The sequence below is a fragment of the Cydia strobilella genome, chromosome Z (genome assembly GCF_947568885.1).
Source record: "Cydia strobilella chromosome Z, ilCydStro3.1, whole genome shotgun sequence".
Lineage (NCBI taxonomy): Eukaryota > Metazoa > Arthropoda > Insecta > Lepidoptera > Tortricidae > Cydia > Cydia strobilella.
Window position 1 is genome coordinate 33,855,766 of NC_086068.1, and position 24,812 is coordinate 33,880,577.

A 24,812-nucleotide genomic window follows, 5' to 3' on the forward strand; every position below is an offset into this window, starting at 1 on the left:
GACAATAAACGAACTTCCTGTACACCTCAGAACAGAACACACGGTTGAACCTTCTTGGCGCAGTTCGTACCATGCTTGTCGGCACGTTAGTGTAAATCTAATACGTTTTGTCGTCGTATTTTTTTAAAGAGCATTTCTTACTAATTCTTAAACAGTCATAGCACGCAAGTGTGGGATTGGGACTGAGTTATTTTCTGTCGCTTATCCAGAGGACTAAATTTCAAAATATAAAACAATTCAAGGAACCTTCATGCAAAATTTCAGCTAAAGCGGTTCAGTTGTTTAGCCATGAAAAGGTAGCAAAGAGGCAGACATAATTGCTTTCACGTTTATAACATTTGTACAGTTGTAATGGGATTTATAGACATAAAGCTGATTATTTTTGACTGGTATTGTTACTACTTGGAGTACTTGACTTGGCACCGACTTCAAACATATCAGTTGGTAACGCATATACTTAAACACGGAACCCTAAAAAGGATAATATTTTATTTCATCCTTTTTTAAGTCGGTTTATCTTTTTTTTATAAAAGTTTTTATTTTTCCATTTTTAGTTTTAAGACATTATTAAGAGCGTGACGCATGAATGAAAAACATAATCATGTTTATCTGTAAATTCGTAAACTTTATTAAATAATCAGAATTTTCCTCGAGTCCGTCTGGGAAATCATTCCTGTCAGTAAATCCATTCTCCGCCCCGCCACTGACCCAATCCCTCAAACCCCCCGATCACTCAACCTCACTGCACATCAACCCCTGATCACTGAACCCTTCAACCCTAAACCACCAACCCTTCAACCGCCATTCCCCTACCCCTAACCCCAGACCCCTTAACTCCTAACCCTAACCCCCAATCCCACTCCCAACCCCTCAGTCTCCGACCCATCAACTCACCTCCCCTCAACCCCCAACCTCAAACCCCCCAAACACTAATACCCTCTATCTTCACCTCTCAGTCTCTTTGGTTGTTTCCAACACTACCTACATCAAAAATCATAATACACATACGAGGGAAGTTATCAGTAGCCTTACCACGAGTTTGACATTGATATATTCGCTATCGTGTGCGTAACTTACTGTTTATGCATCTCGCTCGTACTGGCGTATTAGTGTACAAAGTAAGTTACGAAGAATATTTAGTGCCAAACTCGTGGTTAGGTTACAGTTGCACTACATCAAATTGGTGGTTTTGGTGAGGAAATGCTTGAGTTACTTTAGAAAACACCGAAATTACCATACACGTGCCTTTAAAAATTAAGGAGTTCCCTCAATTCCTCACGGATTCCATCATCAGATCAAAACCAAAAATATTACGAAAACACCTTGGAGAGGTAACTTCTTTCAAACAGCAAAAGAATAACTCAAATCGGATCATGGGTGCCGGAGTAATCGCTGAAATCATTATCATCAAAACAATCATCATCATCAGCTCCACTTCATCAAATTGGTGGTTTTCGAGAAAAAATGATCAAGTTGCTTAAGAAAACGACCAAATCACCATACATGTGCCTTTAAAAATTGAGGAGTTCCCTCAATTCCTCATGGATCCCATCATCAGAACAGCACCAGATTAATGTGGAACCACCTTGGAGGTAGTTCCTTTCAAACAAAAAAAGAATTGTTCAAGTCGGACAACGGGTCTCGGAGTAATCGCTGAACATCCTACATTAAAAAAATCATCATCACTACCTTCAAAACAATCATCATCATCAGGTCCACTTCATCAAATTGGTCGTTTTCGAGAGAAAATGCTCAAGTTGCTTATGAAAACACCCAAATCACCATACATGTGCCTTTAAAAATTGAGGAGTTCCCTCAATTCCTCAGGGATCCCATCATCAGATCAGAACCAGATTAATATGGGACCAACTTGGAAGTAGCTCCTTTCGAACAAAAAAATAATGACTCAAATCGGACCACGGGTCTCGGAATAATCGGTGAACATACATAAAAAAAAAAAAAAATAGCCACAACCGAATACAGAACCTCCTCCTTCTATGAAATTGAAGTCGGTTAAAAACAAACGTTTCTTATGGAACTTTAAGGTTTATGACATAAAATCATTAAATAAAGCTAAATTTGGTATTTTTTATTAGATTCTCAATCCATTTGTTTAATGATAATTAATATCAAAGCGGGGAAAGACGCATTTTATCCACTAGTGGGGAAAGTAATTTGACCTTGGGTGGAGCGTGTTTAAGTAGCTTGACAGATAACAAAACGTAAAACGCTCACAATAATGGTTCGTTCGATATCAATTATCATTAAACAAATGGTTTGAGAATCTAATAAAAAATACCAAATTTAGCTTTATTTAATGATTTTAAGTCATAAACATCAAAGTTCCATAAGAAACGTTTGTTTTTTAATAATGATGTTAAATATAATTCTGAACGCACAAGTTGAGTCGATGCAATTTCAAAACGCATCATTGACATTTCATACGTCAGATATGTCAACATTGTCAACAAAATGTTTACTTAAAAACTTTTCACGTAAAAATACAGAATTTCCAGAGTTTTTTGTTATAATATCGTAAAAAAATTAGTGATTCCAGTGATGAAGATGATCTAATGCCTGTGGATGTTGCACTTTCCTCGCTATAGTGAGGTGAAAAGTTTTGTGTTACACACTGGTGCAAATGTATTTTACTTCTCGTGTGTTGAAACACTCGCGGGTAAAATACAACTTTGCACCCTTGTATAACAAATAACTATTTTTGCATATCAACGGCATTTGAGCACTTAACTACTGCTGACTGATACTAAACCCCAATAGCTACTAACCCCCTTATTCATAAAACTTAGCAACCTCTTACAAACCTCTGTTAAATTTTGTCTCTTCCTAGCTAACAGACATGTCAAAATGACGGATAGGCACAAACGGTTATCAACGTTTTGTTAGATTTGACAAACGTTAATGAATAAAGCCATACGTGGTTTTGACGACAAGATAACGAAAAATATTGTCTTTATAGTTTCTTTTCAAGTTATTGGTAAACACGTTATTAAATATTCCTTCATGATAATCCAGGTATAACTGTACCTTCGATGTGAAAATCCGCAACGCGCAAGCGGCGGGATACGACTGCGCCATCGTGCACAACGTCAACTCCAGTGAACTCGGTGAGTCGCCCCTACACAACCCTGCACCTTTCCGTTTAAATTGTGTAATCATAAAAAGCAATAGGTTTTAAATCTTCATTACTCATTACTTACGTTGGTTGTCTCGGCTTTGTATTGTATTGTAGTTCGGGCGATTTTCCGCAACTCGACGACTGACCTATTTTGCGTGACATAGGGGGGTGGGCTAGTCCTGCCAGCCCAGCTCCTCGAGGAAACCTATCAAACCTTTGATGTTGAGTAGGACCTCGGGGAGGTCTCTCGGGGATCCGAGATGTTTTGCCCTGTATGGGGCCATTCCGCTGCATTCCAGCATCACGTGAGAGTCTGTTTCTTCTGTCTCTATGCGTCCTCTGCATAGGGGACTGTCTGTGACACCTGTTATAAAAAGATGTTTGTTAAATAGCCCATGACCTGTTATGACACTGGTTACCATGCTCAGTCGGGTCTTTCCTAATTGAAGGAGCACCCGTGTTTGTCTCGGCTTTATATTAAACCTAATATCAAATTAATATAATTGAGTACGAGAAGGATAAGGGCATTAGTAATGAGAGTAATGATGAATGCGCTCATTATCGCTCGTGGTCGGGACGTTACACTGCGGAGATAAGTGGCGTTGTCGAGGCGAGAGCTTCGGATAAACAGTATGCCGTCTCAAAGGCTGGCTGACAAATACTTTTTCTTTTTTCCAACATTAATTTAAAACCGCAGTTATTTTTAAAGCGGACCATGCAGTAATGTAGTACATAAGGCATTTAGTTTAGTTTAGGGTAAGTACAACCACAGATAGCGTACCTACCTAAACTATAAGGGGGTTTTCCTTGTGCCGTCCCCATCGTCGACTGACCCAAGAGACTGTACGGTGTACGAGTCCATTATACATTTTGTGTATGCCCAAATCAAGTCTACTAATTAATGATGACAAAAATCCGACGAATCTGTCAAAAAGATATACCTGTGTTTGTGTACGAGTTATAAGTACGAGCCCCGATGCATATGTTTTCGTCTAGTCAGACCATTTTTTGAGGTTCTCGCGTTTGTACAAAAATAATGTTTAAGTTAAAATATCACTAACATTTAATGCTAATGTAGTTTAATTTTATATGGTAATATTCTCCAATAACTAAATCCAAATACAAGAAATACCGTTTGTACTGAAAGAAAAAAAAATAACGATTTTTAGGGTTCCGTACCTCAAAAGGAAAAAACGGAACCCTTATAGGATCACTCGTGCGTCTGTCTGTCTGTCTGTCTGTCAAACTATATCGTGTTACATATCAAATGAAAGAGCTCATTGTGAGAATCTCAAATATATTTTTTATATAATTTTAGGACAAACAGTTTAGAAGTTATTCAAGAAAATAGGCACAAAATGACCATTCCCCCCCCCCCTTTATCTCCGAAACTACTGGGTCAAAATTTTTGTTAAAAATACACAAAATAGATCTTTACCTATAGATCACCGGAAAACCTATTAGAAATGTGCAGTCAAGCGTGAGTCGGATTTAATTACTTAGTTTTTGATCCGACCCCTACGGGTTTTTTAAAGACATTTCGCATTGTTTAAATTGTGTAATGTACGGAACCCTTGAAACGCGAGTCCGACTCGAACTTGGCCGGTTTTTTTATTTTTTATTTGACGGGTAGGAATAAAACAGATGTCAAAAGGGCTATTACTAGGGAAAGCAACACGGCTCTACCAATGTACTGACAATTTTGTTTCGAGCCCATGCATGCAGCAGTGCTATAGGAGAGGACAATATGATTTGGAGAACGTTTTAGAAAAGTAAATTTTTTTAACAATAAGAGTCTCATGCAATTTTATTGTATTATTATTATACGACCAAAATAAACTAGATTAAACATTACTATTACGGTTCCCATTACTGGGTCATTTTATCTTCATGTATAAAATTTATTAGAATAAACAAAATTGTTGTGTTGAACTAGACGAACTAATTTGCATCGGGGCTCGTAGTATCACGGTGGAATATGTAGGTATTCTCATTTTAGTGTAACTAATTTTACTAGTCGGTAATTTTTAGGATTAGGGTAGGGTAAGGTTTTACCCAAAGGGTAAAAACGGGACCCTATTACTAAGACTCCGCTGTCTGTCTGTCACCAGGCTGTATCTCATGAACCATGATAGCTAGACAGTTGAAAATTTCACAGATGATGTATTTCTGTTGCCGCTATAACAACAAGTACTAAAACCAGAATAAAATAAATATTTAAGTGGGGCTCCCATACAACAAACGTGATTTCTTTGCCGTTTTTTGCGTAATAGTGCGCGAGTCCGACTCGCACTTGGCCGGTTTTTTGCGTAATGGTACGGAACCCTTCGTGCACGAGTCCGACTCACACTTGGCTGTTTTTTTTATATTGTACCTGATGTATTGTTGTCATATTATTCGAGACCACTAAACTTCCGTATCGCATATTGACTCATTATGTTTTCCAAAGTTCTCCACTACAGATTACGTTAATACCTACTAATTAGTATTATAAATGCGAAAGTAACTATCTGTCTGTTACCTCTTCTCGCACAAAGCGCTGAACCGATTTAGATGAAATTTGGTATGGATATAGTTTGAGGCCCGAGGAAGCACATAAGGATAGTTGTTATCAATCATTCAAGCCAAGTTCAAAAAAACATTATTACACGAACCATTTGGAGCCACTTTTGACCCTCACGTAACTCGAAATCATGAACATATGAAAATTGGTTTAAAACTAACAAGAACCCCTTTTTTATAAGGTTTCCGTAGTCAACTAGGAATAGTTATAGTTTCGCCATGTCCGTCTGTGTTTGTCCGAGGCGTTGCTCCGTGATCTTTAGTGCTAGAAAGCTGCAATTGCAAGCCAGTCAAGCTATTGTGAAGTAAGGGTAACTACCCTGATTGGCCCGACATGCTTCTTGGCCAGTTTTTTAACCGACTTCAAGATTTCAAAGGAGGTGGTTCTCAATTCGGTTGTATTTTTTTTTTGTTTTTTTTTTTTTTTTAATGTTTGTTACTCCATAACTCTGTCATTTCTGGACCGATTTTGAAAATTCTTTTTTTGATTATAAGTATATACATACAGATTGGTCCCGTTTTTGTCAAAAAGCAGTTCTGATGATGGGATCCTTGAGGAATCGAGGGAACTCCTCAAATGTTAAAGGCATACATATAGTGATTTTAGTATTTTCATCAACAAATCAAGCACTTACATATAAAAAAGTGACATTTGATGAAGTGGAACTGCTGATGATGATCAGAACGGAACTCTTCAATGACGCATGGTTCACGTTTGGCGATTTGTCCTCTTCGTTATGTTTGTTAAGCAAGTTAGGTTTTCAAGAAACATTTTTGTCAAGCTCGAGTTCTGATGATGGGATCCATAGGGAATCGAGGGAACTCCTCAAATGTGAAAGGCATACATATAGTGATTTTTGTATTTTTATAAATAAATCCAGCACTTCCATTTTAAAAAGTGACATTTGATGAAGTGGAACTGCTGATGATGATCAGAATGGAACTCTTTAATGACGCATAGTTTACGTTTGGCGATTTGTCCTCTTCTTTATGTTTGTTAAGCAACTTAAGTTTTTAAGACATATTTTTGTCAAGCTCGAGTTCTGATGATGAGACCCACGAGGAACCGAGGGAACTCCTCAAATGTGAAAGGCATACATATAGTGATTTTTGTTTTTTTATCAACAAATCCAGCATTTACATTTAAAAAAGAAAAGTGGCTTAGGTGGGTGGTTGGGTTTTGAACTGCGATTCTCACAGAACAGAATTGCTATCAGAAAAGTAGGTTAGGTTAGAGCTGTGACGTGACCTGTGACTCTTACAGAAACGAAATGCTATCAGAAAAGTAGGTTAGGTTAGAACTGCGACCCTTACAGAAACGAAATGCTATCAGAAAAGTAGGTTAGGTTAGGTTAGAACTGCGACCCTTACAGAAACGAAATGCTACTAGAAAAGTGGGTGGTTTTACCTCCTTTTCTACATTATTAGGCAAAAGATGCTGTCTTTTTCATTTCATTGTCTGGAATCTAAGAGTGCACCATCAACAATAAGTGAACTTTCAGCGGCATCCCCCATTGAAGTCGGTTTTTTTTCTTAAAAATTATATTTAATATAGCTCATCCGGTCATTAAGATACAAACAAATGAAAATCGGGACTTTTCTGACTGACTGACTGACCTAACATGAGGAGTCTTTTCAAAAGGGTTTATTTCTCTATGAAAACCATACAAAAATAAGCCTTGTGAAAAGACACACAAGGCTTATTTTTGTATAGTTTTCATAGATAAATAATTACCTCACATCATAAACCTAACCTACTTCCATTCCAAGTGACCTAGCAAGTTGAAATTTGGCACCCAGCTGGGCAATAGGGATGATGACACATGTTTAATTTTATAATATTCAAATTCTAGTAACATAGATAGCAAATGAGCAATTTATCACAATAATGTAGATATTAAAATAATATATGGAAATAATACAAAAGTACAGGACTTAAAAGTTTAAAAATTTTAGTAATATTTCAACTTCCAAAAATTTTTTTTTTGATTATAAGTGTATACATACAGATTGGTCCCGTTTTTGTCAAAAAGCAGTTCTGATGATGGGATCCTTGAGGAATCGAGGGAACTCCTCAAATGTTAAAGGCATACATATAGTGATTTTAGTATTTTCATCAACAAATCAAGCACTTACATATAAAAAAGTGACATTTGATGAAGTGGAACTGCTGATGATGATCAGAACGGAACTCTTCAATGACGCATGGTTCACGTTTGGCGATTTGTCCTCTTCGTTATGTTTGTTAAGCAAGTTAGGTTTTCAAGAAACATTTTTGTCAAGCTCGAGTTCTGGTGATGGGATCCATAGGGAATCGAGGGAACTCCTCAAATGTGAAAGGCATACATATAGTGATTTTTGTATTTTTATAAATAAATCCAGCACTTCCATTTTAAAAAGTGACATTTGATGAAGTGGAACTGCTGATGATGATCAGAATGGAACTCTTTAATGACGCATAGTTTACGTTTGGCGATTTGTCCTCTTCTTTATGTTTGTTAAGCAACTTAAGTTTTTAAGACATATTTTTGTCAAGCTCGAGTTCTGATGATGAGACCCACGAGGAACCGAGGGAACTCCTCAAATGTGAAAGGCATACATATAGTGATTTTTGTTTTTTTATCAACAAATCCAGCATTTACATTTAAAAAAGAAAAGTGGCTTAGGTGGGTGGTTGGGTTTTGAACTGCGATTCTCACAGAACAGAATTGCTATCAGAAAAGTAGGTTAGGTTAGAGCTGTGACGTGACCTGTGACTCTTACAGAAACGAAATGCTATCAGAAAAGTAGGTTAGGTTAGGTTAGAATTGCGACCCTTACAGAAACGAAATGCTATCAGAAAAGTAGGTTAGGTTAGAACTGCGACCCTTACAGAAACGAAATGCTACTAGAAAAGTGGGTGGTTTTACCTCCTTTTCTACATTATTAGGCAAAAGATGCTGTCTTTTTCATTTCATTGTCTGGAATCTAAGAGTGCACCATCAACAATAAGTGAACTTTCAGCGGCATCCCCCATTGAAGTCGGTTTTTTTTTCTTAAAAATTATATTTAATATAGCTCAACCGGTCATTAAGATACAAACAAATGAAAATCGGGACTTTTCTGACTGACTGACTGACCTAACATGAGGAGTCTTTTCAAAAGGGTTTATTTCTCTATGAAAACCATACAAAAATAAGCCTTGTGAAAAGACACACAAGGCTTATTTTTGTATAGTTTTCATAGATAAATAATTACCTCACATCATAAACCTAACCTACTTCCATTCCAAGTGACCTAGCAAGTTGAAATTTGGCACCCAGCTGGGCAATAGGGATGATGACACATGTTTAATTTTATAATATTCAAATTCTAGTAACATAGATAGCAAATGAGCAATTTATCACAATAATGTAGATATTAAAATAATATATGGAAATAATACAAAAGTACAGGACTTAAAAGTTTAAAAATTTTAGTAATATTTCAACTTCCAAAAAGGAAAAAAGTAAGGGTACCATTCGATTCCTTACATTTTATTCAAAAAAAGATTGTATAACAACTATATACATAAACGCAATATTTCACCGACAAAAACCCAATTTTCTTGTTTTGTCCATACATTCAAAATGGGCTCTCAGTGATCTTGACGTCACGTTCACTTATCGTTTTGTTAGGAGCGTTTCGCGAGTGAAGTACGACTCGGACTTTGACTTTGATTATCATTTCTTACTTTTGTATTGCTTTAATTCAATGGGTCCCATATAGACATTTGATCCTAAGAATAAACCTGATCGATTGATACCATTAATAAAAAAATGTCATCTAGCCTATTGTGTGGTTACGAGCTTAAGATAAAGAAACAGTGATTTGTTCCGATTTCTAAGACTACAAAAAACTGTTCTTATTTCACACTAAGCGCCTGTCGAATTTGTAATAGCAAAAATGAATTTTAGTTTTGAAATCAACTACATATGATGAATACTAATAATTTATGTACAGAAAGTAATGATATCCCATCAAAAACATAATTTTGTAACGAGAGCCAATAATTAATTACATCCCAAGTGAACTAGAACTTGGCACCCATTTGGATCTCAATTCTTTTGCCGGCGAAGTCAACAACGACGCAGATTCTTAATATGGAACTTGGCTCTTATTTAACATTTTATGTTTTTGATGGATGGGATTGTATCAGTATACCTATACACAAACCTCGATAATACTTTAATGAGAGCAATTGTTTTTTTTTTATCAAGTCAGACAATACAATCATAATAATGATTGTGTTATCTGGCATCAGTTCGCGGTTCGCGTTCCCAATGATACCACCAAAATGTTATAATACTGGGGACTATAGTGGCAGCAATGTATAGTAAAGAGCACCTGGTACCAGTGGTACCAGTGGTACCAGTGGTACCAGTGGTACCTTGCATTATTGTCTCGGGCAACGCTTCTTGTTATGAATGTTTTTGAGCGAAACTAATGCTGAACAACTTACTTTATCTATGGTAAAAACATGACCGTTATTATCTTGAGAATGTTAATAGGCTTAATCATTACCATTATCTGATATTTATGATCAAGAAACCATAATATCTCTAATAAAACCGGCCAAGTGCGAGTCGGACTCGCGAACGAAGGGTTCCGTACCATTACACAAAAACGGCAAAAAAATCATGTTTGTTGTATGGGAGCCCCACTTAAATATTTATTTTATTCTGTTTTTAGTATTTGTTGCTATAGCGGCAACAGAAACATCATCTGTGAAAATTTCAACTGTCTAGCTATCACGGTTCATGAGATACAGCCTGGTGACAGACAGACGGACGGCGGAGTCTTAGTAATAGGGTCCCGTTTTTACCCTTTGGGTACGGAACCCTAAAAAAGTAATCATGCAGAATTTCAAGCGTGTGACCAGGTCACGCACAAAAAAAAACGAAAGGGTGGGCCGGTCGGACTGAAATGGCTTGTTTGATATTGCTCCTGGCCGGTGTATATGTATGTCGGAATCGTGGGCGTATCTTACTATCAGCAGCGCATCAGAACCTTCAATCGTGGATGACGAGGGCTCTCAATGAAATACGATATTCAACTCACAGTCTTTACTACACAAGACTGTTTACAAATCACAGCACACGTTTCATTTCTTATCCAAAGCAAAACCAGTGGATTAGACCCAGGAACCGCCAACGTCGTCATCTCCTGCCGTTCGTTCTCATCAGAAGATTGATTGACAACATCACTTCAATTGTTCTGGATTCTATTGTTTAGGCAGCGCCGCAGCGCACTCTATGATGACTTGGCGGAACTGCGTCAAACGCCACTCAAGTGTACTGTAACACCCTAGTTTGCTCTATTTGTCAAAGATTGCGTGATAACGCCTATGTAAGGCGATAGATGGCACAATTCAGTCACTCTCCAACATGTATATATCTCTGCGAACTTGACTGACATACCAGCGCGTGACTGGGTAGTTTATAAAACAAGAGGGTGGGCCGGTCGGACTGAAATGGCTTGTTTGATATTGCCCCTGGCCGGTGTATATGTATTATATGTGGGTCGGGCGAACTTAAACAACTCGAAATAATAATAAAAACTTATATTTTGGAAAAAACATCAAATTATAGTCTCACATCATAACGTCCGAAATCAAGTCTCTCGAATCTACGTTACCATTTTTAAATCTGCCGATGGCGTTTTGCTATCCCTTTCGCACGCACTCACACTCAGCATCACACTCTCTCATTTACACATCGTTCATTCTGCAGTTCGTTCTCTCACTTTCAGTCCTTACTTTCCAACCATTCCTCGGACTATACAAACACTGTCTCTACTCTATATTCTAGTTACAACGTAATTTGAAACAATAGGAACCATCGTGATACTAATCTAGATACATCCGTGAGATCGAATTGCATATCACATAGATTTTAGCAATTAGGTAACGTAATATAATCTCTTCTCTTTTCGGTCTTTATTAATTCTATAACTAGCAACATTGTTTCTTCTTATCACTTGTATGCTGACGATTTACAAATTTATTCCCAGGGTATGCTTGACGATCTACCATCCGTTATTAATACTACCAATAATGATTTAGAAAACATTTTAGATTGGAGTCATCGCTATGGTCTCATTGTCAATCCATCTAAAACGCAAGCAATCATTATAGGTAGTTCGAAATTAATCTCCCGAATTGATTTTTCCAATTTACCTACGATTTTATTTAACGGCACACAGATTCCTTATTCTTTTCAAGTTAAAAATCTAGGCATAATTATGGACCGTACTCTATCTTGGATTCCCCAGATCAATGAGGTTAGTAGAAAAATGTTTGCTGCAACAGGATCCCTACGGCGGCTTCGTAACTATTTACCGCTCGCTACTAAAATTGCGCTTGCTCATGCTCTGCTTCTTCCCATTTTAGATTATGCGGATATCAGCTACCCCGATCTTTCTGAGGAGCAACTAAATAAACTCGAACGTCTTCAAAACCTATGCATCCGGTTCATTTATGGCTTGCGAAAATATGATCACGCCTCCTACTATCGTTCGCAGCTCCTATACGTTTGCGACGCAATTCCCACTCCCTTCCCAGTCCCTTTCTCAAACTCGTTAATTATTAGATTCTGTCTGTCTATCTGTATTGTGTGATATGTTTATGTATATATGTATATATTACATTTATGCATGTATTGATATTGTTATATATTTAGTTGTGCTGATATATTTTTTTTCCTGTACTCGTTCTCCATTTATTATTATTATAATCTTTTACTGCTAAGCATATTTTAAATTTAACATAGTATAGCACAGAGTCACAACATACAAAAAACTAGGTATACATCAACATCAGTATACAGTATCAAAACCAAAGTTATAAGCTTTCTCTTAACATTATTAATCTTTTATATAACTTTATGCAATACAGTTACACATTAAACATTTAAGTTTAAGGAACACGATACACGTTAAATATTTAATTAAAGGCACACATTACACTTTAAATATTTGAAATATTGGGCACATCATCAAACTATTGAAACATGGTAGGAAAACATAGTGACAGCGCCCTGCATAGGCATGCAAAACACGTGTGGCGCCCTCTGTTATGGTGACATAAAATATCAAAATCTTACCTGACTTACTCCTCACCAGGCCATGGCTTCATGTTGTCGTAGGAAGTAGTGCTGTTCCCTGGACCTTCGGCTGTGCTGTCCAGTTTCTTCACCTTGTAGCGATCACGTCCCATACATCCAACGACTTCATATTATTAGAGGAGAAATCACCATACATCATTAAATAAAGGATTTACTACATAAAACCACGGAAAACAGGCATAGCTTAGGTAAATCACACTCCGACGCCGCAATGGCGAGCGATCCTCGTCTGACAGTTCGGGACGCGCCACACGTAGTGTGACCATCGACACCAATCGTTGGGCTGCACCCGAGCAATCCACATAATCGGTTATCAGTTCGGCCTCCTGATGAAAATCCTTCGCCCACGAAGGTCACCAAGCAGCACCACAGAACTTCTGCGCGTCGTGCGCCTTCAAGTCACGACAGAGGACTTGTGACGTAGGCGATTGGTGCTCAGTGAATCCGATGGCCCCGATGTCTGTCCTATAACCATCAAAGCGAAAGCCAATTAACATCTGTTACAGTTTCAAGTCAGCTTCTGATGTTGAGACCCCTTTAGGCCACATCAAAATGTCTATTTCTTAGTGTAAGACTCTTTAAGCACTGGAATGTTGTAAATTTTATGAAGTTATCACGGTATTATAAATTCGATCATAAGATCTCAACTCAATCCATGAGCAGTTGGCTCTAACCGTGTACTTCCTCTTTATTTTATTTTAGGAGAATTATCATGTAGTCAAACGTCATGTAGACAAGAGTAACATCGTAAAGCAAATGTAATATGTCAGTACTTAAATGAATCATGATGTTGACAACTGTCAGCTCTTAAAGCAAACATCTTATAGGCAAATGTCAGCTCTTAAATCAAATAATTATCAACTTTTAAACTAAAGGAAAACATGTAGACAATTATGAGCTCATAATTAAATATTTTGTAGGCAACTCTCAGCTCTCAAAGCAAATATAAACTTCTAGAGAGAAACATCATGTACACATATTCAGCTCTTAGAGCAAACATCAACTCCTGAAGGGAAACATCACGTAGACAACTTTCACCCCTTTTAACATCTTGTAGGTAATTGTAAGCTCTAAAAGCAAACTTTTTAAAATCAATTGTCAGCTCTTAAAGCTTACACCAAATATTAACTCATAAATGAAAACATCATGTAGACAACTCTTAGCTCTAAAAGTACACATAAAGTAAACAACTCCCGAGAGTTAAAGCAAACATCAACTTCTAGAGGAAAATATCATGTAGACATATTCAGCTCTTAAAGCAAACATCAACTCCTGAAGGAAAACATCACGTAAACAACTTTCAGCCTTTGTAATATCTTGTAGACAATTGCATGCTCTAAAAAGCAAACTTCTTATAATCAATTGTCAGCTCTTAGCACACTCACGCCTCAACCGGACTTGTATTTATATCCAGCTCTTTGAGTAACTTTAAATCATGGGCTCTCTATAAGCAACTTTAATTTATGTCTTTAGCTAACTGGTTTAACAGATTTGTATTATGACCTCTTTAACGAAATTAACATGGGCTTTTTAAGCATTTTGTAATATGGGCTCTAAGCATTTTTGTAATATGGGCTCTTTAAACATATTTATAACATGAGCTGTTTAAGCAGATTTGTATATGGTCTCTTTAAACATTTGCATCATAGGCTCTTTAAGCTGATGCGTCACATGGGCTCGCTAAGCATACGTATCATAGGCTCGCTAAGCTGATACGTCTCATGGGCTCGCTAAGCATTCGTATCATAGGCTCGCTAAGCTGATACGTCTCGTAGGCTCGCTAAGCATTCGTATCATAGGCTCGCTAAGCTGATACGTCTCGTAGGCTCGCTAAGCATTCGTATCATAGGCTCGCTAAGCTGATACGTCTCGTAGGCTCGCTAAGCGTTCGTATCATAGGCTCGCTAAGCTGATACGTCTCGTAGGCTCGCTAAGCATTCGTATCATAGGCTGGCTAAGCTGATACGTCTCGTAGGCTCGCTAAGTATTCGTATCATAGGCTCGCTAAGCTGATACGTCTCGTAGGCTCGCTAAGCATTCGTATCATAGGCTCGCTAAGCTGATACGTCTCGTTGGCTCGCTAAGCATTCGTATCATGGGCTCGCTAAGCTGATACGTCTCGTTGGCTCGCTAAGCATACGTATCATAGGCTCGCTAAGCTGATACGTTTCGTAGGCTCGCTAAGCATTCGTATCATAGGCTCGCTAAGCTGATATGTTTCGTTGGCTCGCTAAGCATTCGTATCATGGGCTCGCTTAGCTGATACGTCTCGTTGGCTCGCAAGCATTCGTATCATAGGCTCGCTAAGCTGATACGTCTCGTTGGCTCGCTAAGCATTCGTATCATGGGCTCGCTAAGCTGATACGTCTTGTTGGCTCGCTATCACATAGGCTGCATCAATCATGCACCGCCCCTCAGGCGCGCAGTCTCGCACCGCCGCTTAGGTGCCCAAACTCGCACCGCCGCTCAGGCGTGCAGACTCGGACTGCCGCTCAGGCGTGCAGACTCGCACCGCCACTCAGGCGTGCAGACTCGTACTGCCGCTCAGCTCAGGCGTGCAGACTCGCACTGTCGCTCAACCGTGCAGACTTTTGCCAGTACATTCTGAAACTATGATTCAGGGCAATAACTGTGTTCGAAAAACATAGTATGTTTGGATTCAACTTTTGTAATTACGGTTCAACTATCCATGGCTCACTTACTATTTTCTAATAATCTATCAAAATAATAATTGATCGGAATGAATTAAATGTGCCCTCCCGGGGAAGGCCTATGCCCAGCAGTGGGACATTGTATAAGCTGGTAATAATGATGATGACTTCTGTTACATTGACATGCATCAAGATGCACATTTACATAATAAGTCACATACACTTTGACAGGTTTTATTAGAATTAAGTAATGTCAATAAAACATGTGATCAAAATATTGACCTAAGGTGTAGGGATTCCGATACTGTACAAGCTATAGCAAGCAATCTTTCAATGTCAATTCTCTCCATAAGCATATAAGATATACCACCTTCATGTCACCAATAATGTTATAATTTATCTATTATAACACACATGTAGTGCCATTATATTATTACCATTGTTCTATGGCATTGTCAGATTTTCAATAAAAATGGGATGTAGTAATCTATGATTTGCTTGCATGAAATAACCCAATATTTCAACTTGTTAAAACAAGGAACTTGTGTTGAGAATACTTAACTTCTTTCATAGTGGTACATACAGCATCCAACTTGGTAAACATACTACCTGCAGTCGTCTCTCACCGCAGATTTCTATCACTGCAAGGTATTGGTCACATACTATTCCCCTTTATTATTTGTCAATTAGATATAAGATTATTTCACTGTAAGAATCAACTTTGTAATATGAAGCTTAACTTGGGATGAAACACATTCAGAAATATTAATATCCTTGAAAGAAGGCATTCAGTAATCATTCTTGAATTATATTAAAGTAGGTATTGTAATCATTATTGGATTATGTTAAAGTAGTCAATATTAAGTTTTCCATGACTGACTAAGACTTCATTGACAGTCCTAATAAGATGGACACAATTTTCATTGAACAACAAAATATGATTATGAATAGTAAATAATTTAAATTAGCACTTTTAAAAGTATCACAATTTAAAACCATATCCATTGTCCTTATTTTTATTAATTCACCGCTGAACTAACAGCCTCTTATAGTACAGTCAACATTAAGATTAGGTACATGTCACACATCACAGGCATTTAGTGGCTATGCTGGCCTGTTCTATTTTATTTAAAACATTTTAACACACATTAATTATTCGGTGTATAGTACATGACAATTTGAATCCGTTGGGAACATACCTCATAGCAGCTACTCATTTGTGTAAGTAAATTTTTATATGATCAGTAATACTCACTTGTCAATATTTTATTTATTATTTTTACCATGCTATACTATTACTGTAGGGTTTAGGGTTGATCACTCAAACGCCAATGTCAACAATACTTTTTTTATTGACTTATAGGTACATTAAGGGTTCATACAAAAAAACAGGTTTACTTCCTAACTAAATTAAAACGTGAAGTAGTCGGCAAGGTTGAGCACGCCTACTTCCTTTGCAAAGAGCCAAGGGTCAGTAGGGAACCTATCGCCAAGGCACTAACTAAATCCTAGGGAGGTCAGGGAGAAGACTGCAAGTGGCTATCGAACTCCCGTTCCACTGAGACTAGCCAAAGGACAGAGGGTGTACCTATCGCTAAGGCAGTCGCTAGCTGAATGTCTCTGATGCCTATCTCGTTCTTCAATCGCACCTCCGTAAGGAGGGGCGAGACGCCTTACCATCCCTTTGGGGGTGGGCAGTAGCGTATCGCCGCCCGTTACAACGGGCGGGTCTTTCTTCATTGCCTCATTCTGGGCGTGGCTTCTGACTGGCCGTGATTGGCCATGATGACCTGTCATGGCCAGTGTTTCTTTTTGGTGTTATTTGGGCCTGCTTGCAGCTTGAGGCTTGCGGCTCCTCTCAGCTGCTGGGGCCCTCATCCTCCTCAGCTGCTGGCACCAGAGTCCTGGGGAGCTGGCGCTGGCGGCGGCGGTTGTCAGGCGGGCGTGCGTGGAGCGGCGCGATGCCCTGCAGGTGATGGTGTCGGGATTGGTCTGCGCGCTCGAACATCCTGCTCGAGAGGTGACCTATGAAGGCGTCCAGGCTCTGCCATTTCAATCCCTTGGCGATGTCAATGTTTCGCACGTAGCGGGGAGCGTTGACTATAGTGCGTAGGGTCGCATTCTCCTGCGCACGCAGTCTCTTTTTATTGGTATCAGCCGTCAGCGCGTACCAGGCTGGAGCTGCGTACGTCAGGCGGGACCGCACATACGTCTTGTAGATCCCCAGCTTCGTGCGGCGGGGGAGGTTGCTACGGAGCACTGGACGGAGCAGGGTGCGAGCGCATTTGACGCGCCTGACCACCTCGTCCACGTGTGGCTTCATGGTAAGCCGCCGATCAAGTGTCACGCCCAGGTACTTGATCTGCGGCATCCAGTTGATCTCTTCGCCATGTAGACGGAGAGGCGGCGGGAGTCGGAAGGTGTTCCCGGTGAGCAGGGCCTGTGTTTTCCCCACGTTCACCGACAGCCTCCACCTGGAGAGCCAGTCGGGGAGGACGTCAAGGGACCTCTGGAGTTTTTTGGCAGCGTGCTTGTGGTTGATAGACGAGGCGAAGAGTGCCGCGTCATCAGCGTAGAGGCCCAGTTTGACGTCCCCGATGACCGGGAGGTCGTCGGTGTAGAGGGCGTTGAGGGCCGGCGAGAGGACACTGCCCTGAGGGACGCCCGCGAGGATCGGGTGCTCCTCCGAGACAGCATTCTCTACTGCCACTCTGAAGCGGCGGTCGGCCAGGAATGAGGCCACCACCTTGATGGTGCGCCTGGGTGCTTCGGTCTTCGACAGCTTGTAGATCAGCCCCTCGTGCCACACTCTGTCGAAGGCCTTCTCCATGTCGAGGCAGGCGGTAGCTGTGTGCTCCCTCCTATTCATGGCTGCCGTCATGAAATGGAGCACTCTGGTGAGCTGCAGGGTCGTAGAGTGGCCATCTCGGAAGCCGAACTGCTCCGGTCTCGGTTCGATGAAGGGCAGGAGACGGCTCAGCAGGAGCCGTTCGAACACCTTGGAGAGGGTGCTGAGCAGGGTGATCGGACGATAACTCTCCGGTCTCCCTCTGTCTTTTCCGGGTTTAGGCAGCATTATCACCCGGCCGAGTTTCCACGGTGACGGGTAGTGGCTCGAGCGCATGATCCCGTTGAACAGGCGAGTCACTGCCACTATGGAGCGCAGTGGCAGGTGACTCAAAGCCGCGTTCGGGATCGAGTCTGGGCCCGGGGCTTTCCTTGGTTTGCAGCGACGGAGAGTTCGCTGCACTTGGCCGGGTGTGAAGAAGACCGGATCTTCCTCTGTCCCCAGCGGTTGTTCAAAGTATCTCTCCAGGTGTTGTTCGACTTCTTGTTGATGTTCTTCGTTACCGACAGGGTTGGGCCGGAATTGGTTGCCCAGGCAAACAGCGAAGATCTCCGCCCTGTCCTCCGCCTTGTACTTGGGCTGTCCGGTCGCGTCTTTGAGAGGGCGAATCGAGTCCCGCGTCGTGCCGAGTTGACGGCATAAACGGTGGATGGAGGGGACATCACCGTCTATGGACGCGATGTGATTCTCCCAGCTCTCCGCGGCGTGGTCGCTCAGCTCCTGTTGTACCCGCTTGACGAGCTTGTTCAACTCGGCTCGCAGTGTGGGGCATCTGGTGGTCTGCCATCACCTCCTCAGGACGTGCTTTCGCTTTATCAGGTCCAGAATCCTTTGTGGCAGGAGAGGGCGTCTCCCGTCACTCTGGATGGTGTGCGAGGCTGTGTTGAGCGCGTCCTGGATGTTGGAGGTGATGGTGGAGGCTGCTATCTCCACTTCTTCTGCTGTGGAGACCGCCAGGGTCTGGGGTTTCCCCTCCATGGCTTGTGCGGCGTCTTGTTTTGGTAAAGATGGCCTTAATGGGCAGGTCTTCCAGGGCCAGGAGAACTGGGCGGTGATCCGACGGCAGGTCGGGAAGAGTCTCTTGGTGGAAGGCTGCGTCAATGTTTTTGTGGACCACGAAGTCGATGGTGTCGGCGGTCCCGTACCGATCGTCGTAGTGTGTCGGCTCTTCGGGGCCAGACACCTCGAAGTTATGGTCCACGGCGGCATTGTAGATGGCGCGGCCAGCTGGGCACTGCCTCTCAGCGTGCCACGCCAGGTGCTTCGCGTTCCAGTCCCCGGCCAGGATGACAGGCGTGGGGGGACTGAGAATCTTCAGTAGGTCGCGTACAAGTGTTCCGGCGGGTCCGACCGGCCGGTAGATGGAGAAAATCCTGAGGTCGTGGCCCGAGACTCTGATGTCGACTCCTAGTGCGTAGAAGGAGTCGAGGGGCTGGTAATCCACCGGTTGGTGTATGATGGACCTCCGGATGATGACAGCGAGGCCCCGGTATGCAGTGCCGTTTGGTAGGACCTCTTCTTTTCGGTACACTACATAGCCAGGAAGTTTGAGAGCGGCGTCGGCGCGCAGGAGTGTTTCAGACACCAACATCACGTCCACATCCTGCGCCTTCAGGAACTGTCGCAGCTGCCTGATCTTCGATCGTAGCCCCTGCGCATTCCAGTATACTACACGCAGCCTATTGAATTTTAGGCCGCGTGTTTAGGGTTTCTGTGAGCGCCTGAGCTACTGCAGCGAGCTGCGCCACTAGAGCGGCGAGGTCGTGTGTAGCTGGGGGCGCGATGCTGGTGTCCGGTGCTGGCGTTTGCGATGTGGATGGGGCAGCGAGGGGTTGGGCTGTCGCTGTCGTTGTTGCTGGCTTCTTTTTCTTTTTGGCCTTCTTTTTCGCCGCTTGTGGTCCCGGTCCCGAGGCCTGCTGCAGTCTGCTATCCCCCCTTTGGGTGGGGGGGTTTGCCGGCGCCATCAGAGTTGCTGGCGCCGACTCTTCCACCGTGGGCTTGGCGACTGAAGCGTTGGTTGTGGGTCCAGGGCGAAGCGGGGCCAGGAGGGCAGTCTTCCCGGCTTTCCAAAGGCGGTAGGCCTTTTTGTAGGCTGGACAGTTGCGGTGGTTGCCCGGATGTTCGCCTCTGCAGTTTTTGCAGGTGGCCTTCTGGTTGAGGGGCCTGGTGCACTGCTTGGCCAGGTGAGGCTCCGCACAGCGGACGCAGGCAAGTTCCCGATGGCAGCCGTGCGAGGAGTGTCCAAAGCCTTGGCAGTTATGGCATTGCGGGGGGCCCTTCTTTCCCCTCCACGCCTCCACTTTTACTCCTCGCACGTGGAGAAGCTCTTTCACCTCGTAGAGTTCCGCGTGGTCCCGAGCGGTCCCCACGAGCTGCACGAAGTATATGCAGCCCGGGCGTCCCGCTCTCGCGTTTATTTGCTTGATGTACTCTGCGGGGTGGCCAATCTTCTCCAGGGCGTTCAAGATGCTGGGAATCGGGGTTTTCTCGGGGAGGCCTCTGATGGCCACTTTAAACCGCTTTTCATCGTCCAGCCCGTAGACGTTGTAGAGCGGCTTAACGACGTCGGTGGTCTCCCCCTTCTTCTTTGCTTCGTTAATGGCCGCGACCGCTTCAGCCTCCAGTCTTGCCAGGTGACGTATCACGAGGCGGTACTCCGCCTCGGTGCGCGGTTCGAATTGAATGCCCTCTCCCCTCGGCCTGGTAGAGGGCGATTCTCCGAGCTCCGCCGCGATGTCGTCCAAGACCTTCGGCCAGTTCGGTAGAATTTCGGCGACGATGGGAGGGTATTTGGATGTTTCATTTTTTTTTCTACCCTCAACATCGTCACCGCAAGGCTGCGTTGTATCATTGCTCTTTTTGATACTTTTATAATTTTTTGGGTGCTGTTTATTAGATTCTCTTTTTTTTTTGGCAGCCTTGCTGCCGTTGGTCTCGTCGCACGCCTCGGCAGAGCCCGAAGGGAGGGCTGCGGCGTTGGCGTAGCTGGGTCCCAGGCCCGCGGTTTGGGACGCGGGGGGCGAGGGTGGCGGAGCAGGGGGTCCCGGCATGGGGGCCTCGTTGATGGCGGCTTCCCTGGTGGCGGGGTGGGCTTGTTTGGGCTGCGGGGCGGCTCCTGGGCGAGCGCGGAGTCGCGGGTCAGTCGGCGGCGAGATGTTGTGGCAGACCCTCTTGGGGTCTTGTTTTTCTGGCGGGCTGCTGTCCGGCTTTCTCTTGACCGCCGTAGGTTGAAGGACAGCCGGGTGGTCCTCCAGGAACTGGAGGAACGGGATGTCTTCTGGCAACAACTCGACGTCGTCGCCCAGGGCGTGCCCCTGGAGCCTGATGTAGGCCGCCATCCATGCCTCCATGCAAGGAGATATGTAGCCGACCTGCCCCAGACGGAGAACTAGGAAACGGTCACGTTCCAGTTGCTCGTGAGGGGAGAGTCGGTCCTGGGCTTCCCTCGGGAGCGGCGAAAAGGTGCGGCCAGGTTCGGGCGACCGCCAGAGCTTGGGAGAGCCTTCGGCGGGGTCCGATGCAAGGGCGTCTGTGAACTCGAACAGTTCTTCGTCTTCTTCAGTGGCTGCGGGTGGTGGAGAAAAAGCACTTTCCAGAGTACCCACATGTCCCGCGGCGGCGGGTTGGTCGGCATTTGTCGGTGTTTTTCCTGCTTTTTCTGCGGGTAGTTGTAAAAACTCGTTTTGGTGTTTGGGCTGCGGGTGGTTGGTGGGCTTCCATTCCGTGGGTACCCGCCCGCCCCGAAGGGGCGGGGGGGCCTTTTTTGTCGTCTTCCATTTCTGGAGTTCGCTGGGTCCTTTACCGACGCATTTCTGCCGGTCCGAACTGCGGGTCCTCTTCCGGGGGCCGGGGCTGGATTCGCAGCAGGGGCTCGCAGCAGAAGGCTTCTCAGGGTCGCGGGTGATCCCCTCCGGCGAGCCGGGCGCGATTCGAGTACCTTTTTCTTTACGAAAAAGACTTGAGAATTAGCTTGGTGCGAATATAGGTGCGTCCGTGGTTGGCTCCGATGGCAGTCCAGTCTCTGATGCGGCGCGGACGCGGCTTTTATTCGGTCCGGTCGGCGATCGTCGTGCGCGCTCGGTGCTCCTCGGTGGCTGGCCGGTGAGACGCAGTACTGTGCGAGCGAGAAAGTATTCGAGCCCGAGCGCCGTGAGAATTTGTACATCAGAAGGTTGCGTGTTCAAATCACGTCGGGGTCACCACTGTAGCGAAGGAGCTGGCTATGTAGGTCCAGAAGGTTTGTAGTAGAAGTAAACACTTGTCTATGTACAAAAATTGAATGAATTTATTTACAGAATACACGGTTTATATACAAAAATGGTGGAAAGAAAGAAAGAGACGTATTTACATAGAAGAGTGAGACAAGAGATATCCCCGCGCGGGGCGCGCGGGGGAGGTACGCTGGTACGTGCCGCAGGCGCGCGCGGCGCGCCTATAAAACTGAGTGGCCCGCCTTCGCGAGTCCTTTCGCTCGCCGGCCGCTGTGGAGTCAACATCGTGTCGTCGGTCCGCCGTGCCTCGCTGCGCCGCTTCGCGCTCGCTGCTTGGAAACAAGACACGACGAGTCCGATGAAGATGCTGCAGGCTCCTGGTTGCGGATATTCCAACTGTCCTTCTCAGGACAATCTAAACTGCTCTTATCAGAGCAATTTCATGTTTCTCCGCTTAACCGCGGAGTATGTCAATCGCACTGTTTCTCAGCCTCAGCACACGGTGTCAATCGATGTATCTTCACTTGTGTAGTGTGTTCCCACACATTACTTAAAAATTATGTGAATGTATAATTTGGCCTTACCTCGTTCAATCTTGTATGGCTGATTACATTTTATTTACCTCCAAAACCTTTTACACAGATCAGTATTACTCATTTGTGTGCAATCACTCTGCAGGGATTAGACCTCTGTGAGATATGCAGACACCCATCTTGTCTTGGTAAAACACCTCCAGTATAAAGCAAATTTATTATGTGAAAATATAAATGAGGCAACAACTTTATCTGAAATGGCAACTGTTACAATCTTTACCCATAATGCGATCATGCTTTATTTCACACAACATTCTCAAAGGGATCATGTTAACATGGACTTATAAATGACCCATGACAGCAATTTGGTCCGCCTTGCATAAATAACTCAAATTCTACATATATTGCATTCACAACAATAATATTTAAAGTGTAATAATAAGTTAATAATCACACACCACATAGTTCTCATACTATTAGTAACATGAAGCATCACTACATTAAATAACCAAACTTTATATTGGTAACATGTAAGATATTTAATTGAATTATTTTTATTGCTAATATTAGTATTTTCCAACAACAATCATAGACTAAGTGTTTTAACATAAACTAGACCACCATGACTGATAAATTTCATTAGCAATTTAATAACACCTCAATAGAACTTTCCGTACTTGTCACCGATGTATGATTTTTATAAAATTAGATTCTAGAATAAATATTATGGTGTGACAATGATGTCATTACAGTAGTCTAATTCGTCTAGTTTATCTGGCATTCATAATCTGATTCCTAATTTCATTATTGCCTTTCTTTGCATATTTTAAGAGTAAATAATTATGGCTATCGTTGTAGACATAATTATATGTCATTATAGCTATGATTTTAGGCTGTAAAATGTTTGCATATGTGCAATACTTCTCTACACTAAGTGGATAAGACAATCTTTCACGGGTTTTCCTTGATTCTGTAATGATATTCACAATTTGACACTATGGCACTTAGTTGTTAGACTGCTTACATAAAACATTCAAGTTATAACTTACGTGGCTTGATCGTTCCAACGAAACGATATATATGTATAGCTTACCAAATGTCCAAGTGTGGCATGACGCCATGAACCGTGGTGATGTACACCGTCATCAATGACTTACCGAACCTTTTTTTTTTATATGCCTTAATAAGGCTTCACCAAAGTGTTGTGTTTGTTATTTAATGATGAATGGTGCGAATATAATAGTAAAATCACTTGAACAGGCGTTCATTTGATTAACAACAATAAGCGGTTCAACTACGGCTTTTTCGCCAATCAGAATATATTGTGGACGTAAATTACGTATGCCGCTTCTGAACTATTAGAGGAGAAATCACCATACATCATTAAATAAAGGATTTACTACATAAAACCACGGAAAACAGGCATAGCTTAGGTAAATCACACTCCGACGCCGCAATGGCGAGCGATCCTCGTCTGACAGTTCGGGACGCGCCACACGTAGTGTGACCATCGACACCAATCGTAGGACTGCACCCGAGCAATCCACATAATCGGTTATCAATATGGACCTAGGAACCTAGGTTTGAGCTTCATGGGTCCTCTTAATAGCGACTCTTATCGCCCACAGTGTATAGTGTACTCGGCTTCCTTCGCTTATTGTAGGTCCTCCTATTCTCGTCTTGTATCTTTAAAATTTGCTCCTTAGCCTTCTTTCTATTTTCTTCTCTA

General features: G+C 42.7%; 1 protein-coding gene across 4 annotated transcripts in view; it reads left to right on the forward strand.

Moving 5' to 3' along the window:
- The window catches only part of LOC134754337 (E3 ubiquitin-protein ligase RNF13), a 96,080-nt gene that overhangs the window by 24,096 nt on the left and 47,172 nt on the right, over nt 1–24,812 (forward strand). For all 4 annotated transcript variants that reach the window (XM_063690613.1, XM_063690612.1, XM_063690614.1 and 1 more), the window contains one exon: nt 3,034–3,125. In XM_063690613.1, coding sequence (XP_063546683.1) covers nt 3,034–3,125 — 92 coding nt within the window. The remainder of the gene's footprint in view (nt 1–3,033; nt 3,126–24,812) is intronic.